Raw genomic sequence first — 16,610 nt, forward strand, 5'->3', positions numbered from 1 at the left:
CGTTAGCAAATGTACTCTCACGACTAGTCAGCATGAATAAACCAGTGCAAATTCCGTTATTTTGGGGAATCAACAAAACAGGTAGATTAACCCATTTCAATGTAAACTTAATTTCGTATTCTTTAAACTATCAATTTTATTATAAAAACAGTGAAGAAAACAATAAGAAATGCACATTTTAAAGTAAGATATATTGAAGTTGTCATTATCTGCTGAATACTCTTTCATTTTGAATATTATTCTTGATCTAGACTCTTCAATCCACCCTAATGGACTTAAATGGTCTAATTAGATTAATGATGCTTTGGCATGATAAAGTCTGTAAGGTATTGGAACTACTCATAAATATATGACTAGCCTTGTAGGTAACAAGTATTTATGATGTTTGAACAAAGCTGTGTGACTATATTTGATCCTAACTTAGACTGTCCTTGCAATGCTCTGGCACACATGTTCTAGAAGAGAGAAGGAACAGACAGAAGAAATGTCCCAAAGAGTAAGTATCTTATTCTGCAAATATTCTTCCTGTTTGTAATGGTCAGAACACTCTACACAGCTAAAAAGAAGATGAAGCACTATGAACTGAAAATCATGGAGTAGTTACTCTTAAGAGACTTCAGATTAATCTTCTTTTTGCATCTTTCATCCTGAAGCTTGCAGGTGTAGTAGCAGAAGCCAGTAATAAAAGTACTACACCATTAAACAAAAATGTAGTCAGTTATAAACCAGGAATACATTCCAAGCTTTTTAGTGCGGACCTGCACTATGATTCATTGCAGTCTCTTTGAGGCTCTGATCTTTTTAAAGGAATCTTAAGTTTATTAATGTAAATTTACAGTTTTCAATCAGTAAATAATTTTCCTCGCATTCCTTTAATTCCTTGTAAAAGAGATTGAAAGCACTGTAAATAATAACTATTTCAAAAAGAACTCAGCTACCTTTTTCCCCTCCATTAAGTCTGACAATATATTGAAGTATTCAGTAAATGTCAAGACTGAATAAGTTTCCTATAAGTTTTTTCCACCCCGTTCTTAAGATAAGACTTGCTAATGTTACCCATTCTCAGTGTTAATCCCATGCTTAGATACTGCATCAGTGTGAGCTCTGGAGTATGCGGGAGGTGTATAATACAAGCAAACTCCATCTCTTCAGGGTGAAATCAGCATGAGTGAGACTAGAAGTGCTCCAAAGCATCAAGAAACTCATGCTGGGTTTGAATTCTCTTTAACACAGTGGAGAGGCTTTGACACTAAAATACAGCTGGAAGTAGAGGTGGAGAGCATGATCCATAGGTTTTGGTGTGCCTTTACATGCTGTCCACTTCTCAGTGTAGATGTAGCCTTCACACAGTAACAGTCCACCTCCCATGTGCCACTTGGGCATGGACAGAAGTACTTGGTGTCAGAACTATGCCTTGTGCAATGTAATTTCCTTGGTGTGCTGGAATACTTTGCTCAGCACGGCACCTAAGGAAGCAGAGGTCCTACTCTGTCAGTTACCCACCTTACCCCATCTGGTGCCAACAACTAACGTCTGCAAACAGCAATCTGATAAATCCTACTTTTTTCTCTGAATTGCTTGCTGCTCTGTTTTCATCACACCTAGCTTTATCAGCTGGACTACAAGTTCCAGGGTTCCTGGACACCCACATCAGGATTTTTTTTTTTTTCAGTAGCAACGTTTACTGTGAACCAGAAGCACATAGGAATCTCATAGCTACTGAAACTATGTAACTGGGTTGGTAGAAGGTGTGTATAGGATCATTTTCCCCCACTATAGTATATTCAGTGCAAACAGTATTCCATTCATGTAAGGCACTTAACTGTCTAAACCGGAATTCATCAGGACCATAGCATGTATTTAAGTACTCTCAGAATCTCATCTACCTACAAGATACTGAAGAAGTCTTTTTTAGCTGGTAAGATTTATTAAAAAGATAAATGTCTTAAGGTAATACCCATTTTAAATAGATTCTACCAAAACCAATTTGTTTCCTCAAATTTACTTTTTTATTACAAATAAAAAAAATTATAGAGAAAAGTAAAAAAGATCAGCTTAGATTTCTCCACTGCACTATTTATCTACTCCAACCTGCCAATCTAACATCTTGTTAAGCACTATAGTGAACACAATTTTGATATTTTGTCCTTGCTTTGTTATTGTGCTATTTGGCCTTTTAAAATGACTTGATTTTTCATAGGTATAGTACAGGAGGGAGACCTGGATTAGAAGTGTATTTTTTTTTTTTATTGTTTTGGCTTTAGTAATAGCACAAAAAATAAATAATAAATCATGCCTACAATGGTTCTTGCATGCCTAATGGTTCTCTCCATGAGCTAAGTAACCACACAGAAGACATATTTAGTTGTTTTGGAATAATTACTCAGTTCTGTTAATAAGAAGCTTGAGAAAGGTTAAAGCTTGTCAATTATTTTCTCTCCAGGGGAAAAAAAATGACCTTCTAAAACCAGGAGTTAATGGATACCATATTTTCTAAGTATAGGTCAATGAATTTATTTTAAAATATCCTTATATATTACAGGGGAGTATCCTTAACTGTGATTAGTCTTCTTTCTTAACAGCGAGATTAGTTTATACCTTCAATTTCTCAAGCCCTGATGCTGAAATGACCACAACAGGGGGCTATTTTGATGGACAGCAATTGATTACAGTACAATTTGAAAGAGGAGGGCATCAGTCTATCTGATTGCAGAGAGTATCATTCAGAAGTTATTATTGTATCAGACTGCAGGAGAGAGCTGGTATCACTTAATTATCTGCATAAATGGTAGTCTACTTGTGCAAAAAGCCATTTATGACTCATGACTTTCTCACTGATAGCCAAATTCTTAGGTTTCCTCTAGATTTTTGTGGGTTTTTTTTCTTTCTTCGTAACATCCATTATCATTAATGTATAAATCTATAACATCATCTCTTATTTGTCTCTTTTTTTAAACCAAATAACCCACTGAAGTGTATGAGTAGCTCAGGCTGTCTCTTCCAATGTGCATTAATGTGCGCTTGCTTACACAGTATTTCATCTGCTAGGGTCCTTTCCAGCTTCCCGGTGTTGCAAGGTCCTCAGTTTCTCAATAATTTCCTGTCACCTACATTTTATGTTAAAAACATCATCAACCTTCTACCTATTTTGCAGCCTGTAAATAAATCCATTACATATGAGAACGATAGCATGAAGGACAGTTAACTCTTTTCTCTCTCTTGGAGAAATCTCTAATATATGCCAGAGTTTGGCCTTTCAGTCGATGCTTCATTACCTTAATAGCCTCTTCTGAGCACTGTGCCATTGTTGAAGATCTTTATACAGTATGCATCATGATACTGAAAATGTTAGTACATACAGCAATTAAAAATATTTCAACTAACCAAAACTTCTTATTTATAGCAGGGTACTGGTACTTCCAGTGCCATTGATAAAGGATGGCCAAAACGGCCTATAAATAACTGCCTGCTTAAGCAGTGTTGGGGTTCCTTGTTGCTTCATCTCGCAAAATAGTCAAGGTAAGAACAAGTTGATACTAAATACTTCTCTGATATTACCAGCCACCTAAGTAACTGTCAGAGACTCTATTCCAATGCTGCATCATCCTGGTACCCTAATGCTGCATCATCCTGGACTGTACTCAGCCCACAGAGTTGCTAATGCAAAGGCAGACAGATTGTACAATCAGCTGTGCAGTCTTCAGTGTAAAAGACTTGAAATTAATTGAAAGAGGTTTTCCTAGTAAATTGCTAAACTGAGTACAGGAAAATGTATTACTCGTTTCCTGAGATGTTTTCTGAGCTTAATTTTTGAATATATTTTGATTTGGAAGGGGGTAAAGTACTGATTCTATCAGTGGAGATGCAGTCAGGTCTATGAAGTACAATCTCTAATGCTAGAGGTGTGGGATTCTTCTTTTCAGTTTTCTTTAACAGATACACTGTGTAGTGAAGTGAAGATGTCAAAACTAAGAGAAGAACAAGAGCACCTTGATGTATTTATTTTTATTTTCTAAGGCAGAATTTTTCCTGTTGATAGGCTTTTAAATTATGTTCTGTAAAATAGCTCTGATCACTGTTATTTGTACAAACAGCAAAAGCTTTCATGCTTTTCTGCATATTTCAGTTGAGTGTTCTCTCTGGCTTCAATTTAATAAAACTATAAATATGAGAATTTTCTTGCTGAAGCTGTTACCATGACTTGTTTGTGTTTTATTGCAGTAGCTTCTAGATGAAAGGGAAGAAACTCTGGCTGTCTGTATATCCATCTGATTTTTCCCTGTCTTGGAAGTGAAAAGCTGATCAATACATTAAAAAGCACGTTATTTTAAATGCATATGTCCAAAAATATCTATTAATCTTAAGCAGCATTCCACTTCTACATGGACATCATCTCTCTGTGTGCTTTAAGGAGCTGTGCCACTGCAACTATTATTTGTTTAAAATCCAACACAGACTCCTCAGCTGAGCAGGTATCTTCTCAGGTATCAGGAATGCCACTTAACATTTACAATAAACCAAAAAAAGACAATGGTTTACCATAGAATTACAGGATCATTAGGTTGCAAAAGACCTCTAAGATCATCAAGTCCAACCATCAGCCCAACACCACCATGGCCACTAAACCATGTCCCAAAGTGCCACATCTACACATTTTTTTAAACACCTCCAGGGATGGTGACTCCATCACCTCCCTGGGCAGCCTGTTCCAACGTTTGACCACTCTTTCAGTAAAGAAATTTTTCCTAAGGTCCAATCTAAACCTCCCCTTGTTCAACTTGAGGCCATTTCCTCTTGTCGTATCGCTTGTTACTTGGGAGAAGAGACCAACACCCACCTCACTACAACCTCCTTTCAGGCAGTTATAGAGAGCGATAAGGTCTCCCCTCAGGCTCCTCTTCTCCAGGCTAAATAACCCCAGTTCCCTCAGCCACTCCTCATCAGACTTGTGCTCTAGACCCTTCACCAGCTTCGTTGCCCTTCTCTGGACACAGTCCGGCACCTCAACGTACTTCTTTTAGTGAGGGGCACAAAACTGCACACAGTATTCGAGGTGCAGCCTCACCAGTACTGAGTACAGGGGCACGATCACTTCCTTATTCCTACTGCCCATGCCATTTCTGATACAGGCCAGGATGCTGTTGGCCTTCTTGGCTGCCTGGACGCACTGCTGGCTCATGTTTAGCTGGCTGTCGACCAGCACCGCCAGATCCTACCGGACATAATAGTTTTGTGTTGATGTCCCGGTTTTGCTGGGACAGAATGATAGAATCAATGTTCTGTTCAGCAAAGCTGCATTTTTGGGAAGGCTGCAGCACCAGATTCAATGAGAGCAAAGCTGATAAGACGCTTTGTTTTAGTTGGTGCCAGCCTGGTGTGCGGGTCCCTGTAGTGACCAAGGCCTTTACCAGTTGCGAGTTAGCAGGTGCTAAAGCTGGGAGGAGCGAAAGCCAGGGCAGCTGGCCCAAGATGGCCAACGGGAGTGCTCCATACCATAAATGTCACACTCACTATAAACTGGAAAGTTTGCTGGGGACGGGCCTCTTCCTCAGTGGTCGCCACCCCTGGAGGGTCTCACCCGTTGTTCTACTCCCGAGGCCTGCTCGCCCGCTTGTGGTGACCGTCACGCGTTTGCTGGAGCTGTGGTGTTTGCAGTGCTCGATGCCTGGCATCCGCTGCTGGGAGCGTGCAGCTCGCCACCACTGCGTGGGCCGAGTACAACTTTGCGTACTTTGTATTAATACTAGTTTATTATTATTATTTTGTTAAATCTGTTTCCTTTTCAACCCATGGGTCTCCTTTTCCCGATTTCCCTCCTTGGGTTGGGGGTGGGGTGGGGCATTGAGTGGTAGAACTACTAAATGAAGACAGTTGAGTCTGCTTAAACAGAGAAAATGTATTAAAATTATATTAGTTCCCTATTTTAGAAATTGGAAAATTAACTGTCTTACTCTCTTGCTTTCTTATGGTTGACAAAGTATGCTCAAATAGAAGCATTCAGAGAGTTCTGCATGTGGTATTTGGATTATTATCTCCTGCCCTTTCTAGACTCAGTTTGATATCAAGGTGTTTTAAAGCTAGGTGAGCACATATGGAGCTCTCTTTGGAGCTTATGTTGTTTAATAAAAAGTCTGTTCAATAGAATTGTTCATAGGGGATCTTATTTGAAGAATCTCTAGATAACAAAAAAGAGAGATTTCATAAAAAAGATAAACCTTATGACTGAAAAAATTCTATTGAATGAAAAATGCTCCATTCTAACAGTTTTATGTTTGCGTCTTGCTAAACTATCAAAAGGGATCATTGGGGAAATATTATAGCAATGTAGGAAGAAAAACTGCAGTAAGAAGCAGCTGAGAAAAAGTGACTTACACATTCAATACCATGAATGAGAAAAAGTCACAATGGTATTGTGAACTGGTCAGAATCTGTATCGTTTCTTTGCTGCTTAGGTAAACAAACTAGTTTTTCCAGCTAGTGAAACTGTCCAATAATTAGGTTTTGAGGGAATAAAGAATTAGTTTGCTTATATGTGCAATATTGAAAACGTCATTACATGATCCAATAATTTCTGTTCCTAGTTCCATGTTTTTGTGTTTGTGTACTCACCTACCAGAATGCACTTGTTTGCCTCTAATCTGTAATGTTATCTTATGTTAAAGTTATCCCTTTAACATCACTTTAGCACTTGGCACTTTACTCTTAAGGGTGTCTGTAACAGGGGAGGTGTGGAAGAATGATGTTCAGGGTCAAATCCAAAGAGCACTCCTTCAACGAACTTTGGAATTGCTCCCTGTTGCAATTCTTGATGCTCTACACTTCCGACCACTGAACATAATTTTTGGCAGTGATGAGTGCTCAGTGATCAGAAAGGGATGCAGACCACACCTGAAGGGGAAAGATGTGGCCCAACTTAGAAATAATGCCATTGTTAAAATGCTTCTTTCATGTGTCTGTGCTATCAAAACCACAGAAAAAAATCTGCAGAAACACTGAGACCTACCACAGAAAATGAATGCAAAAAGTGATCAAAGTTTCTCTTGAATCTCTGAGCTTTTCAGTCACTTTCTGAATAGAAAAGTTCTCTTTTGGTAAGAGAGCTATTAATATGTGCCCTCCATCCTTTATGATACTTTCTCTCTTATTGCATTCCCTTAACAACATCTATTTCTACTGCATGCTATTACCTACATGATTTTCCAGATTCCTCATTTACCTTGAGTGTGTACACTCATGTTCAAATTAGTAAGAATATCTATTGATTAGGAACATTACTATTGATTTCTATGACTGCTTTCTATCATTATAATGATTTTTCAGAAGTAGGGGAGACAGAAAAACATTCTCATTATACAAAATTCAAGAAAATTATTTTAAGAAAAGCATGACTGATGTTCACCCTACTTCTGAAATTTTCAAGACTTAATACGCTCACAAGACTCCCAAGGTGCACATCGGTATGTGCCAGTTGTTTTATACTGACCCTTAAAGGCATACTTAATTAAGTTTACATGTAATTTCTGAGGATAGCTAGGGTATGCTTGGTTTGCTCAGAGTTCAGATAAGGCTTTTGAGGTGGACATAAAAATATTTGCTGTCACAGCAAATGACTTTAATAAAAAGGAATTAATTTTAAAATGAAAAAGTTTTGGCATTCTGTATTGTGACACAGAGGCATAGAGTCAGAACAGTAAGTTTTCATGCTAAAGGTTGCTGATTAATTTGTAGTTTTCACCTTTCTCTTCTCAATTAATGAGAGGCCCATATGGTCGACAAACCTAAACTGTCTGTTTCCCTTATGTCAATATGTGTGAAATGATATTTTAAAGAAATGGATTTGTGTCCTTTGAAAAGTGAATGGATCATATTTTGCTTGGTTTGCTGCTTTTTTTTTTTTTTAACTGCTGTCTTCTATGTATCACAAAAAACCACAATTCTCTACCTGTCAGTTCACTGCTCATCAAAAAATATGTTATAACTTTAGCCCTTCTTAAACTAAATAAAATTCTTTGGAAGGAGGCAGAACTGGGTCAGGCATCCAGAACATAGTGTATGTTTTAAACACTTTTGGGCAATTTTTGGATGCATCTATTGAATGCTTTTTTAACCTATTGTACAGATAGGGTGAGGACATTAGCCATGCCTGGCAAGGTTTAACTCCATATAATCTTTTTTTCTTTCTTTTGGTAGTCCATATTCTTGACAAAATAGACAAGAGCCAAATCTTATTGTTAACTGGTATCATTTAGACTACAACTAATCTGTTTTACACTGAGTAAACAACTGATCTAAAGATTTTGAACAGAGAAAATTTATTTTCATGCTTTAATGCCTACACAACACTTATATGCATTATGAACAGTTTTTACAAAGCAAGCAGCAAATCAAAGGAGCAGTTCTTAAATAAAAGCATTCATACATGATATATTTACTTCATTATTTGTAAAGACAGTATCAAACACGGTATAGTGGAAAAATACCAGCTGAATCATTCAACTTGTTCTCCTGTCAATGAAAGCTAATATTCTACATTACTCTACTAAGAAAGATTTAACTTTATTTTAACTTTAAATGATGGAGTGGAACTACCAAACAGCCTATTAACTGAGAAGCAAAAATATATATTAGAATATACAGATTATTGTAGTTAAATATTTTGGTTAAAGTCAAAATTTAAGATTTAAGATTTCTTATTCATTTAAGCTTACCTCTTCAGAGCCAGAGCCAAAAATCAGCAGATCAAAAGGTATTGCAGCAACCATGTCAATTAGGAACCAGCCTTTGAAGTAGTGAATTGCTATTTTTGCTGGGTCACTTACCACTTCTTCATTCTGGTTTACATATGTTGTTCTGAAGTTTATTAGAATGTCAATGATAAACATAATATCCACAATTAAGTCTACAACATTCAGTGGGCTGCAAGAATATCCACACTCTCTCCTCTTCCGTTCCTCACTATCATTCAGAAGGAAGGCAGCAGAGTAAGGGGTGAATATGGCGGTGTATATTACCAGCAACAAAATGAGCCAGTCCCAGACGGCTTTGAAAGGACTATAGTGCAATATAGTAAACTTGTTGATGCGAGGTGTCTGGAGTTTATATTCTGGTAGAACATCAGCCCCTAAGGATAGAACCTAGAATAAGAAACATACCAGGTCAATAATTTGCAAATCTGTTCTTGTCAGCTTAAATTCACTGTAAAAGACTCTATAGGTCTAGTACAGCTGAAGGTGTGACAAAGAAGGGTACCACAGAAGTGCTGCCTTTTGCTTCACTTCTGCTTTTGTCAATGCCTAAAGCTTGTTATCATTCCTTTAAAAGTATGGATTTGTTATCTGTTGGTGTTATCTAAGTTGGCTTTCAATTTTATTTGGAAGGGATTATGTTTGTAAGCACTGCTTGATTGGCTGGCTCTAGAAGCTGAAATGTTTGCTTTGTTGCAAAGAAGTGGCAGAATATGGGCACCAGATAAAACAAATTTCCTTTGGCTGCTCCACTAGTCTGACTGAACACTAACATGAAGGAACAAAACCTTTAAGGATAAGAAGGTAAATTACGTTTTCATCCCTTCAATGCTTGGCATAGTTACAGAGACTGTCAGCAATAATGTTAATTATTATCATCTGCAAGAGCTCTCCAAATCCTGTGGGACTCACATCGCCATTTACACAGACCAATGAACAAATATAAGATGGTGACAACCTTCAGTTACTACCCATTTGGGCAAGTGACGTATTCAAGAAATCTTATACCCATTTACCACTGGTTACTTCTACTTATTCCTTATCCCCCTGCTAATCAAAACCAAGGCTGTTTAGAAAAACAGATATTTCAAAGGCAATTAAAATTAATAATTATACTGAAATGAAATGATGACTGGAAGGAGAAACACCTTGTTAGCAACATTGCCCACTATTACTACCCTATTGTTTAGCAGTAAGTAGTTTGGGATTTGAGATTTCAGCTTGTTCAAGATTGAGGAATTTCATCCTCCTCAAATGTAATCATAGAAGACTATGAGGGTCAGCACGCTCTTTTCTGTTTAACTTTCCAACAGCAAGTGTTGTATAAACCTTAGATCCTGCCCTTAGTAATCTAAGTGGCACTTCTTATTCAGTGAAGTTCTACTCTGAAAATGTTGTGAGAACACCAGGGTTAATAACCACTCTTCTCCTTTGAACTGTGAAGAAGGAAAAAATTAAGCCATCCAAAAGATTATATGGTACATTCAAGCAGCCATTAAGCACCATGCTGAGGTGATGGTAGAGGCTCTTCATCTATTTTTTATATTGTAACTAGGACTTGCACTTAACTAATGGTGCTAGCTATATTTTTATGCATTAAACACACTAGCTGACAGCAAGCTGAAACATAGGCATTGCTAAGTCTCTTAAGCAATCTTAATACTTTCAGACCCCCACCTGGTGAGCCGACAAGAATGTTTTCTTAGTATTTGAGAGCAGTGGGAGTATATGTGGCAAGGGAACTGCTATTTATAAAATTTATATCAGTGTTCTCCTGCTGGTTTTTCAGACAATAAAGGAAATGGATTAGACAACAAGAACAATAAAGCTTACTTCACAAGTTTCTTGCAGTTGCTTGAAAATTCCAGCCAGTGTGCTTCACTTCAGAGCAACACATAATGTAAATTGGACTCGTTTCCCTGAAAGCTGCCTCCTATTCTCATTTTAGTTACATTTATTCCTATGTTGGTTTAGACTGACTGAGGTGAAACTGAGAAGTGAAAAAACCCCATCAACTGGGCAAAATGAGGGAACAGCAGTATAAAAGTGATCATAGCTGGGGTGGGTTGACCCTGACCAAAATGCCAGATGCCCACCAAAACCACTCTATCACTCCCCTCCTTAACTGGACAGGGGAGAGAAAAAAAAAAAACAACAACAGGCTTGTGGTGTTGAGATAAGGACAGGGAGATCACTCAGCATTTACTGTCACGGGCAAAACAGACTCGACTGAAGGGAAATGTAATTTGTTACCAATTAACTCAGAGAGGAGTAATGAGAAATAAAACCAAATCTTAAAACACCTTCCCCCCACCCCTCCCTCCTTTCCTGGGCTTAACTTCGATCCCGATTTTTCTCCCTCCTCTGCCTGCAGCGGCACAGGGGGGAAAACAGGAAATGGGGGTTGGGGTCAGTTCATCACTCTGTTGTTTTCTGCTGTTCCTTCCTCCTCAGAGGGAGGACTCCTCACACGATTTTCTTGCTCCAATGTGGGGTCCCCCTCACAGGAGAAAGTCCTCCATGACTTCTCCAGCGTGAGTCTTCCCACAGGTTCAGTTCTTCATGAACTGCTCCAGCGTGGGTCTCCTTCACGGTGTGCAGTCTTTCAGGAACCGACTGCTCCAGCGTGAGCCCCCCTCACGGGGTCTCTGGCAGCAAACCTGCTCCAGCGCGGGCTTCTCTCTCTCCATGGGCCACAGGTCCTGCCAGGAGCCTGCTCCGGTGCAGGCTTCCCATGGGGTCACAGCTTCCTTCAGGTATCCACCTACTCTGGCATGGGGGTCCTCCCCGGGGTGTAGGCAGTCATCTGCTCCACCGCCCATGGGCTGCAGGGGGACAGCCTGCCTCACCATGGTCTTCACCACAGGCCGCAGGGGAATCGCTGCTCCGGCGCCTGGAGCATCTCCTCCCCCTCCTTCTTCACTGACCTTGGTGTCTGCAGGATGTTTCTCTCACACATTCTCACTCCTCTCACTCGCTGCAATTCCTGCTGCGCAACAACTCTTTCACTCTCTTAAATACGTTATCACAGAGGTGAAAAACGCTGTCGCTGATGGGCTCGGCCTTGGACAGCGGCGGGTCCGTCTTAAAGCCAGCTGGCATTGGCTATATCTGACATAGGGGAAACTTCTAGTAACTTCGTACAGAAGCCACCCCTGTAACCCCCCCCCGCTACCAAAACCTTGCCACGCAGACCTGTTACAACAGCAGGAATGAACCCAACTTTTTCATGCTAGTTTCTTAAACACTCACAACAGGACAAGCTGGCTCACAGTTGTGAGCTTCATATTCATAATGTGATACAGGACTTCACATTTCTACATTGCTTACTCCCATGCAATGGGAAGTGAAAACAAACGCTCATTATGTAACTGTTTTTGTTTGCTGGATCAAGAGAAGGAAGATGGGACATTGGTTCTCAATTAAAAAAGTAACAGTTGCACGTACGTGAAAAAGAGAGAACACATTATTTGATTTCATGTTGGCAGTTTCAACAGACTGAATATGAGGTGAATTTATCCTTTGCCTGTTGTATGATATCATTGCAAGGCTTGGGTACTGGTGTTGGCCAATCTTGGCCATCTTGGCTAGATGGAAGACTTCAGTGTACTTAGCAATCCACTCAAAAGGCCTTTACTATTTCCATTTGCTTAAAATAGATGTTGACAAATTCACTGTTAGTGAAAAGACATTTTATTACCTTATCTCTTATGGACAGTGAAACTCTCCTTATAGTTTAGATTGTGAAACAGGTGGCTTAGGGAATGAGATATTTTTAAGAGTAAGGAGCAGCGCTGGGACAAGACTAAAACATTGCAGTGTTAAAAAGTCTCTGAAACTTGGCACATTATATGATGAGAAAGCCAAGTTTCCTTGCATCTTACTAAAGAGAAGACTACAATGCTAAGTAGCAAAAGTCATACTAGCTGCAATGGGTTTTCTCTTAAAAAAATGTAGGGGTATTCAACTTTAGTCAAAGACCGTCTCACACTTGTTTTACTGGTGAAAGCAAGAATGTATTTACAGCTGGTGTGTTTAACAAGCAGTATTAGGTGATAAGATTTATTCTATACTGAGAAAATTTCGAAGTTAAATAAACTGTATTGTATTTTGCCTTTGAGTAAAGAGCCCTGATCTAAAATTAAATTTCTCCTGTGTGTTCCTGTTTATCCCATTCACTGTTAAATCAGCATTGCTGCAAGTTAGAAGACTCTTCATTAAAACACATTTTTTGACTCGGAGTCTTGCTTCAGCTGTTTCACACCAATAGGGCTGGTGAACGTTTTTTGCTCTTTTTAGGTTCATATGTTCACTTTCTAAGATCGCAGGTTCAAGGTGGCACTTACAGAAGGGCTGCAATCAGATACTCAGAACAACATGGAGTGAGATCAAAGTAATCGTCATAAATTCACACAGATTTGGACAGATTTATCTTTCTGATGGCTTTGGTAGCTTTAATTTCTCAAAGATAACAGTAGTTCACTGAAACTGAAAGAAAAGATATTTAAGAAGAACGACAATTTATTAATGGCTGCTGTTCTGTTAAGCAAAAGGAGGAAGGAAGTGTATATATCAGAGGTACTATCAGGTGATAATTAATTAAAAAAAAAAGATTCAGTAAGTCTTTATCACTTTAAAATGGATTACACACAAAGAGTGGTGTTATCTTTTTTGACAGTTCTAACGTCTTTCCCCTCAAGATGGTATTGGGTAACATTTCTGCCCTGTGCTGTATTCAAAAGACTCTGTTTTGCGTAGTGTTTCTTGGTGAAGTGTTAAGGAGCCAAACTGGGATGATGTGCTTTGTAGCAGATTTGCTGTATGCTTCACTGGATAACTGGTTTGTGTTGTGGACTCTTGTTATAGGCTCTGCAGCACCACACGCAGCATCAGTGTTTGACACTTCTTGGAGAAACACAAAGTTCTTCCCTGTACAATTTCTTTTATAAAATAGAATATGTATGCAAAACTCTAGGCAAGATGTAGGATGATCTGAGAATTATATTGTGGTCTCTGCCATTGAGTTTCTCAGTCATCTTAGGCAAGCTGACATTTAACCACTCTAACTTCTGTCAAGTAGAGAGAATAATATTTACCTACTAAACTGAGGTGTCTTGCAAAGGATAATGAGTGGAAAGCATTCATAGAAGCTGTTACCACAGCAATGAGATATCATCATTATTACTCCTCTAAATTTAGTTGATTATTTTTATTTTTAAGATTAATTCACACAAATATTTATCCTCTTTTCATTTTAATTTTGAATTTATAACTTAATGGGGACACTTTCCAGTTTATTTTTATTCCTGCATGAAAACACTTCATTTTTGTTATTATGCAAACTGCAGTTTCAAGAGACTTTAAGAGACCCATATTGCTATGTATCACATGTATATTCATAAGTTTTGTTATGAGGCATTTTCAATCTAAATTTGTTAAAGAATGCAAATGCATACAGTAAAAACTGAAGAACTAGAAATGAAGAAGCATAATAGTGTTTTAATAAATCATAACAGAAATAATAAATGACAAGCCATCTGTTGTGAACACCACCATGAATTGTTAAAGAACTACTTCCGTCAAACCACTGCGTGGATTTACAGTTTTCTAGTTATTCTAGCACTGCAAGAAAGCAAGTGTGGGGAAGGGTTATTATACTCTGGACCACGGCTCTCCAAGCAACTGTGGTGCTATGTAAAGTGCACGAACATGGAGAACAACCAGAAAGCATGCCTGATGCTTTCAAGAAGCACTAAACTAATTCTGTGAGCATATTGTGATTGCACAGTCCAGGTGCTATAGGCAAGTTATTCAGAAAGCATTGGCCTTCTGCATTTTGCTAAGAATTCACAATATTTTTGTGCTGTATATTTCCAAACAGACAGCAGGTACATGATTTATGTATACTCACACAAACAATATGTAGCATATTCAGAATCTAGGCAAGACCTTTCATCCTGGACAAAACTCATGCACATCCAGACACTTCAAACAAAAAGCAATGTTTAAAGGTAGCAAAATAAGAGATATATGGGGTAGGGGGAATCCCAACAGTTATAAGGTAGATGGATACAGTGTATGTCTATGTGAAAGGTAGATGTGGAATTTTGATAGATGCAAAGCCTAATGAATCAGCTTTTCAGAAAGGTACTTTCCTATGTCTTATGACAGAGTGTGTCTCATATGAACTGTATATTTAAATGATGTAGTTATATGCAGTACTAAATACTGTTTCGTCACTGCTGCTTTTGCCACGGATGGATTAAAGTAAAGCTTGTACTAACAACGTTAGCTCTTGCATAGCACCTTTCATGTTAAGAGAATTTCATAAACCTTTAATACAACACAAACTATAAATATAGTTCCAAATCACTTGGGGACTTTAAAATAAACATTTATCTCACCCATAAAACATCTTGTGTAAAACTATGGAAGATGTTACCAGTCCACGCATTGATATAAAATGTTAAAATTATTTAATTCTATGACCTCTAAGTAATTTCACAAAACATGAAAAGATATTTGGATTTTTTTTTTTTCCAGCAACATTTTTAACTCTCTACAAGTTCATTGTTGGTGACTAGGAAATCAAGGAAGGTAGCATCTTCTATGGTTGACTAAAGCTAGGTTACTATTCCTGTTCGCTTTCTGAAGCAGCTTATGATGCAGAATGAACACTGACAATATTTTCCAACCCCCCTTAGACCTTAAGGACAATCTCTTCCTTTGAACATGTAGTTTTGAACTCATTTTCAGATCTTTATTAACAAGGCCAGTAACAGTATTGAACAGGAAAAACTGGGAAAACAAAAGAAATGAGAATTGTGAAGCAGACACAGAAGTGAAAGCCATATTCCTGTAATAATTAACCCTTTTTATCATGACCTTAGACCTTAAATCTGAATGATAGTGCAGTTCAAAAAATGAAGCAGTATTACTTCAGCTTTAAAAGAGGGTATGATTTTGCATTGGAGATTTTATTAGATTTGTGGAACTCTCTTGATGTAACCTTTCCTGGCTTTCTTTTCCCTGGTGTATTAACTCTACTCAAGCTACTAAGCTATAACTAGCAAGGACTTCTCTTCCCTTTTCTTCTCTACTTGTACCATTACCATGAGACCCTACAGACTGGACCTCCTAAGGAGATCTCTGAATCTAAAAAGACCTAAAAACAAATATTACACAAATATTACTGAGCAAATGGAAATCAAATCAACATTTGCTCCCTGATGGTAGGCATTACCTAATTCCTCAGAAGACTTCAACGGTCTTTCGTGTATCAGTCATCTTGATTATTGTCTTCCTTGATACTGACATGAACAACTAATAAGATTACAGCAGTACTACAAGAAAGATGAAGTGCTTTTGATTTAGTGCGCCCTCCAAACACAGCATTATATACTGCTTTCTCACATCAGCATTTACATGTAAATGATATTTTTACGTGTTTTTCAAAGGAGAATTCTTAAAGAATATCTTCTTCACCAAGTAATACTAGTGGTAGGGAGTATCAATATTTGTTGTCTTGTTTTACTCTTTTGTCTGTATTAAATGCTTTAAAATTATGTAGTATGACAATTTGTATATAATGCTGATACTTAACTTTATCAGACAGTTTGAAGTGTACCCATGAGGTCTGATAACACAGCATTTTAATGGCTTCCATATTTTTTAAGTTAAGCTTCCCTTAAAGAAAATCTGCCTCTATGTGAAAATATGACTTGTCCTTCCCTGTGCTATATGTTTCCCATTTGGGATTTCAGATACAAGAGGATATGAATCTTTCTTATTTAAACAAGGGGCTCAATATTTCTTTTCAGGGTCAGGAATAGCATAATAGTTTTGTTTTGTCTTTTTAGACTATGC

The 16,610-nt window shown here is 38.0% G+C and overlaps 1 protein-coding gene across 3 annotated transcripts in view; it reads right to left on the bottom strand.

Moving 5' to 3' along the window:
- Nucleotides 1-16,610, bottom strand: part of KCNH7 (potassium voltage-gated channel subfamily H member 7) — a 231,112-nt gene that overhangs the window by 41,735 nt on the left and 172,767 nt on the right. For all 3 annotated transcript variants that reach the window (XM_086464984.1, XM_086464983.1, XM_086464985.1), the window contains one exon: nucleotides 8,709-9,134. In XM_086464984.1, the coding sequence (XP_086321110.1) occupies nucleotides 8,709-9,134 (426 nt within the window). The remainder of the gene's footprint in view (nucleotides 1-8,708; nucleotides 9,135-16,610) is intronic.

The sequence above is a fragment of the Leptosomus discolor genome, chromosome 5, assembly GCF_034619465.1.
Source record: "Leptosomus discolor isolate bLepDis1 chromosome 5, bLepDis1.hap2, whole genome shotgun sequence".
Lineage (NCBI taxonomy): Eukaryota > Metazoa > Chordata > Aves > Leptosomiformes > Leptosomidae > Leptosomus > Leptosomus discolor.